General features: G+C 54.2%; 1 protein-coding gene across 1 annotated transcript in view; it reads left to right on the top strand.

The window, feature by feature from the left end:
• RUNX3 (RUNX family transcription factor 3) overlaps positions 1-4,895 on the top strand; it is a 32,801-nt gene that overhangs the window by 197 nt on the left and 27,709 nt on the right. The window contains 2 exon segments of the mRNA XM_031062079.1: positions 1-66; positions 955-1,111. The exon segment at positions 1-66 is cut by the window's left edge and continues 95 nt beyond it. Of these exon segments, the coding sequence (XP_030917939.1) occupies positions 1-66; positions 955-1,111 (223 nt within the window).

The raw sequence follows: 4,895 nt of genomic DNA on the forward strand, positions 1-4,895 counted from the left end.
AACTTCTTGTGCTCCGTGCTGCCGTCGCACTGGAGGTGCAACAAGACGCTGCCCGTCGCCTTCAAGGTGAGTCCCGAGCCCCGACGGGACCGAGCTGCCACCCGCTCGCCCTTTTCCCTTTAAATCGCTCCTGACATCACCGCCGAGGGAGCCCGGGTTATTATTTTTAATCAAATAGCCCAGTTTATTATTTTTAATCAAGTCTCCGCATTGCCCCGCGGTCACGGCATCTTAGATATTCCGTACAGTTAGGAGCTCTCAGGCAACTTTGAAGTTTAATGAGATGGAGGTTAATTACCTTCCTGGGAGAGGGAGAGCGAGGCAGGGAAGGGAGATCTAATCTGCGAAAAGTCGAGCGAAGAGCTGAATCCCCGGTGCGGGGCTGCGCTGCCCGGGCTCCCCGGGGCACCCCGGGCTGGGCATCCCCGTTACCCCCGGGCCGGCCGGGGGAAGCCGAAACCGAGCCGGGAGCGGCGAGGGGAGCGGGGCAGGGGGCAGCGCGGCCCGGCAGCCCGGAGGGATGAGGGGGGCTCTAAGCCGGGTTCCCCCGGCTCCGGCGCTGCTCCCCGGGAGGGGTGCGGGCCCTTCCCCGGTGCCGGCGCTTCCCCGGGCCGGACGCGCAGCTCCGGGGCCTCGCCCGCGGCCGCCCCGCGCTCGGCACCGCTTGATTTTGATGCCGAATCCAAAAATAAAAGGCACAGACTCCTCCGACGGGGCCGAGGGGGGCCTGACCCTCCCTTCATCCCCTCCCCGCGGACCCCCCGTCTTCTTTTAACCCTTTTCGAGCTCATTTCCCCTTCCCCCTCCGATTTTCTCAGCCTCCCTCGGGGGCTCGGGCTGCTTTTGGTTTTGCTTTGGGGTTTTTTTTTGCGCGGGTTTAGGGGGGGGAACCGTAGCGCAGGTTGGCTCCGGTGAAGGTCGATTTGAGCCTGAAATGCTCTGGCCCTGCCCTAGGTCGTAGCGCTCGGAGATGTCCCCGATGGGACCGTGGTCACGGTGATGGCGGGGAACGACGAGAATTACTCGGCGGAGCTGCGCAACGCCTCTGCCGTGATGAAAAACCAAGTAGCGAGATTTAACGACCTCAGATTTGTTGGGAGAAGCGGCAGGGGTAGGTACCGGCCAGGAAATATGTCTAAATATCTATTAATCTATCTAAACACAAATAAGACGGCCCCAGCCCGAACCTTCCTCAATTTCTCCCATCACGCAGGAGGCAGCGGCGGGTGAGCCAACCCCACCTGGCAGCTCGACTTTAAATAGCGAAAATCGAGAGTTTTAAGTGAAATAATAACTCAGAGCTCGGCCTGCAGGGCTGGCACGGGAGGGAGCTGTGGCTGCTGGGGGGGGATTTTGGTCAATTTCCCCCCGCTCGTGGCAGGGAAAAGCAGGACGGCAATTTGCCTTCCCGGCTTTTCCAAACAAATCCGTCCGTGCCAGCCGAGCAGAGGGAAATAAATCCCCTGGAAATGTTAAACACGGAGCCCTGCCTGCCCTGCCTGTACCTGCGTTTCCGAGGGTATAAATAGAATTTCAGCATTTCCTCACCAATGAGCGCTGCAGATCGAAGCCCTCAGTCCTGCGTTTGAGCCCAAATAAGAACTCGATATTTTAATGGCCATATGGCAGCACTTTCTCAAAGGCTTCAAATGTATACACACAGTGTCAGATATATTTTGACTTCTCCGCATTAATTAAAAGCAGTGATGTTAGGAATTATTTGCATGTAATAACTGTTTACTTGTTCCTCTTTATGAAACTTGAATAGTTTACATTCTTTCATACATTTCCTTTTTCCTGTTGGCTCCTTCTCCATGTTGCAGTTTCTTTAAAACTCTCCACTTAACTGGTTGCAGGTTGATGGATGGAAAATGTTTTTCTTTTATGAATTAAGCTTTCATTTCTGTAATCAATTATTCTCTTTTCTTTCTGGTTGGGCTTTTTTTCCTTTTTTTTTTTTTTTTTCTTCATCCTCGCACAAATTTCCAAACTGAACGCAACCCAATCTCAGCGTGACTCTTGAATTCATTATTAACTTGCTTCCTCTGCACTCTCAAGCTCGGAATTAGCAGGAGTTGGGTCTCATGAAGCCCTCGGTGAATAAACTCCTTCCCCGGGCAGAGCTGTGGCGGCGCCTCCGCTGCCTCTAACGGGCGCGACTCGGGCGCTAATTATTTTAATTTTTTATTTTTTTTTTTTTTAACATATTCGTGTGAGGCGAGGCTTTGTCATATTCAGAGAGGATCAACCCCACCGGGGCTCCCTGAGGGCGGCTCCGTGGGGTTTTCTCGCCGTGTCCAGGGTGGATTTCACTCCCCGTGTCAGGCGCTGCTTTCCCGGCACGGGGCTCCTTCAGAGCAATTTGCTGTGAAAAATCGCTCCTATTGAATTTTTATTCCGGGTGTCACACTCGCTCTGCCTCGTTTGGCTCCATCCCCGACAGCTCGGTGCTGCTTTCATTTATTCTGGCAGAAATTTGGAGTCGCTGTGGAATATTTCCCTGTGTGTGTGTACAAATGTTTGTGTAAATCCGAAGCGAGGACGTGTGGATCCGTAAACACGGATCCTGCTCCAGCCCTGCCGTGTGCCCGAGCTGCAGGAGCCTGGAAAAGCCCGGCAGCCAGGCTCTCCTTGGGAAAACACCACTTGAACCGGGCCGGATTTGGGTATTTTTAGTAAAAAAGTGTCAGGGATTATTCCCTGGTGCTGTGAGCTGGGAAGAACCGCTCCTAACTCCCCCCCAAAAATAAATTCCCATCTCCATGTACAAGGCAAAGATGGAAAAAAAATCAGATTTTTTTACTCAGATTGAGCTGTATAAAATGAAAATTATCCCCACTGCATCCCTGCCCGTTCTCCCGGCTGGAATCTCCCCCCGAGCATCCCCGGGAGCCGGCGGGGCTCCCAAAGCCGCCCCGGAGCCGCGATCCAGCCCCGTGTCCGCTCTGCCGGGGCACGGTGGGGATGAGAAACCCCGGCCCGGCTTCCTGAGAAGGCGGGAAATGACTCAAAGTGATGCTGGGGCAGAATCATCATTTTCGGTTCAGGGCAGGGTTCCTGAGAGAGGCAGAACCGGCCCAGGCTGGGTTTGTGTCTGCAGCGAGGGACTTCGGGGCAGAGAAGTTGTTTCACGTGGAGAATAAAAAATTCAAGATTATAATAATAATAATAAATCAATCACTGTTAATGCAGTATAAACAGGAGCGCGGAGGTGCCGGGCTCAGCTCTGGGGTTCTGTGCCTCACAGCCGGGTTTTGCCACATGCTGCCTGCATTTATTTAGGGAATTTGAAGGGCTTCAAATTTGCTCCTGCAAATTCCCTAAATAATTGCTCCTCATCCTCCTCACCCCGTGCTCTGGCTCTGTGAAAGTTTTCCCCCCAAACCCTCGGTGCTGGTTGTTTTTTATGGGATCCTCCGGGGATCTGCTCTGCGGGCTCATCCCTATCCCTGCAGGTTGGTAGCAGGGGCTGCATCCTCCGGGATTCAGAATGAAATAATTCTATTTTTTTTTTTTTTTTTTATGGGATCCTCCGGGGATCTGCTCTGCGGGCTCATCCCTATCCCTGCAGGTTGGTAGCAGGGGCTGCATCCTCCGGGATTCAGAATGAAATAATTCTATTTTTTTTTTTTTGGCCCTCCCAAACGCTCCTCTCTGTGCAGAAAATGAGCTGACGGTTTGTGCATTGTTCATTCCTGGTTTGAAAGCCGAGGTGAGGTGGGGATTGCTGTCGGCTTTAGAACCCGCGTTCCCTCCTTTCCGTGCTCCATGGAGCAACTCTCCCACCTGGGATAATTCCAGGATGTTCTCCGGGAGAGAAAATTTCATTTTTTCCGTTTATTCCTTTTCCCCCTCCTAGCTGGATAAATCCTGTTTGGTTTTGCTGTGGATATTCTCAGGTCCGACCCCGTAGAGAGACGATGGTCGGGATCTGAACACCCCTGATTGCTTCAGGGGAAAAGGGAAAGGAGGTGGCTCCTGCTGCTTCTATCTGCGGAATAGAGGCTGGAGGAGCAGAAATCCATCCCAGCGAGGTTTATACCTGATACCCTGCCGGGGTTCAGACCTCTGATACCTCGGGGATTCCGCAGGGATTGCTGCTGGGGCTCGGTCAGAGTGGTTTGTGCAGCCTCTTTCCTCCAGCCGAGGGTTTCCTGAATTTGGGGAGCCCGAGGGAGAGCTGAGGCCTTTCCTGGGGGGTTTCTGTTCTCCCACAGCCAGGCTGGGACAGGGGGCTGGGGTGAGGCTGCCCAGGCTGCAGGAGGTGCAGAGTTTGGGGTCAGGGTGGGCCCAGGGCTGGTGATCTCCTCTGTGATGATAAAGGCAATTTCAGGCTGTGGATGGAAACTTGTTCTGCTGGGGCAAGGGGAGCTCTCCTTGCAAAATTTGGCTCACAAGAGCTTTTCAATCCTTCATTCCTTTTTTTTTTTTTTTTTAATAAAAGGTGGCAGGTTGGTGCTTCAAAAGCACCTCTGAAACCCTCCCCGAAGGTACCCAAACCCTTTCCCAGGTTCCTGCTCTGTGGGCAGGGCTGCAGAGGGGACAGTCCCTGCCGAGCTCTCTGTCTGCTGGCCAGAGCTGGCCGGGTTCAGTTCCCATTTTGCAGTTCCCAGTTTTTGGCCCTCCCGCGGGTTCCCTCGTGGCCGAGGCCGAGCACAGCTCCCTCCGAGAGGGAACAAGCACAGGGACCAAGCTCTGGCTTGGTAATCCCAGCTCCATCCCGAGGGCACCGGGCCCAGTTGCCCCTGAGGGGATCCCGCACCCAGCGCTGATCCAGGGTCACCGCGGAAAAGGGGAAGAGTCCGAGAGGGAAATCCCCCGGAGGCTGCCCTGGATGGGCCAGGGCAGGGGGACGAGTGACTTTTCCGAGCGGCTCCAGGGCTGCGTGTGCCGCA

Source organism: Geospiza fortis, unplaced genomic scaffold (genome assembly GCF_000277835.1).
Source record: "Geospiza fortis unplaced genomic scaffold, GeoFor_1.0 scaffold432, whole genome shotgun sequence".
Classification (NCBI taxonomy): domain Eukaryota; kingdom Metazoa; phylum Chordata; class Aves; order Passeriformes; family Thraupidae; genus Geospiza; species Geospiza fortis.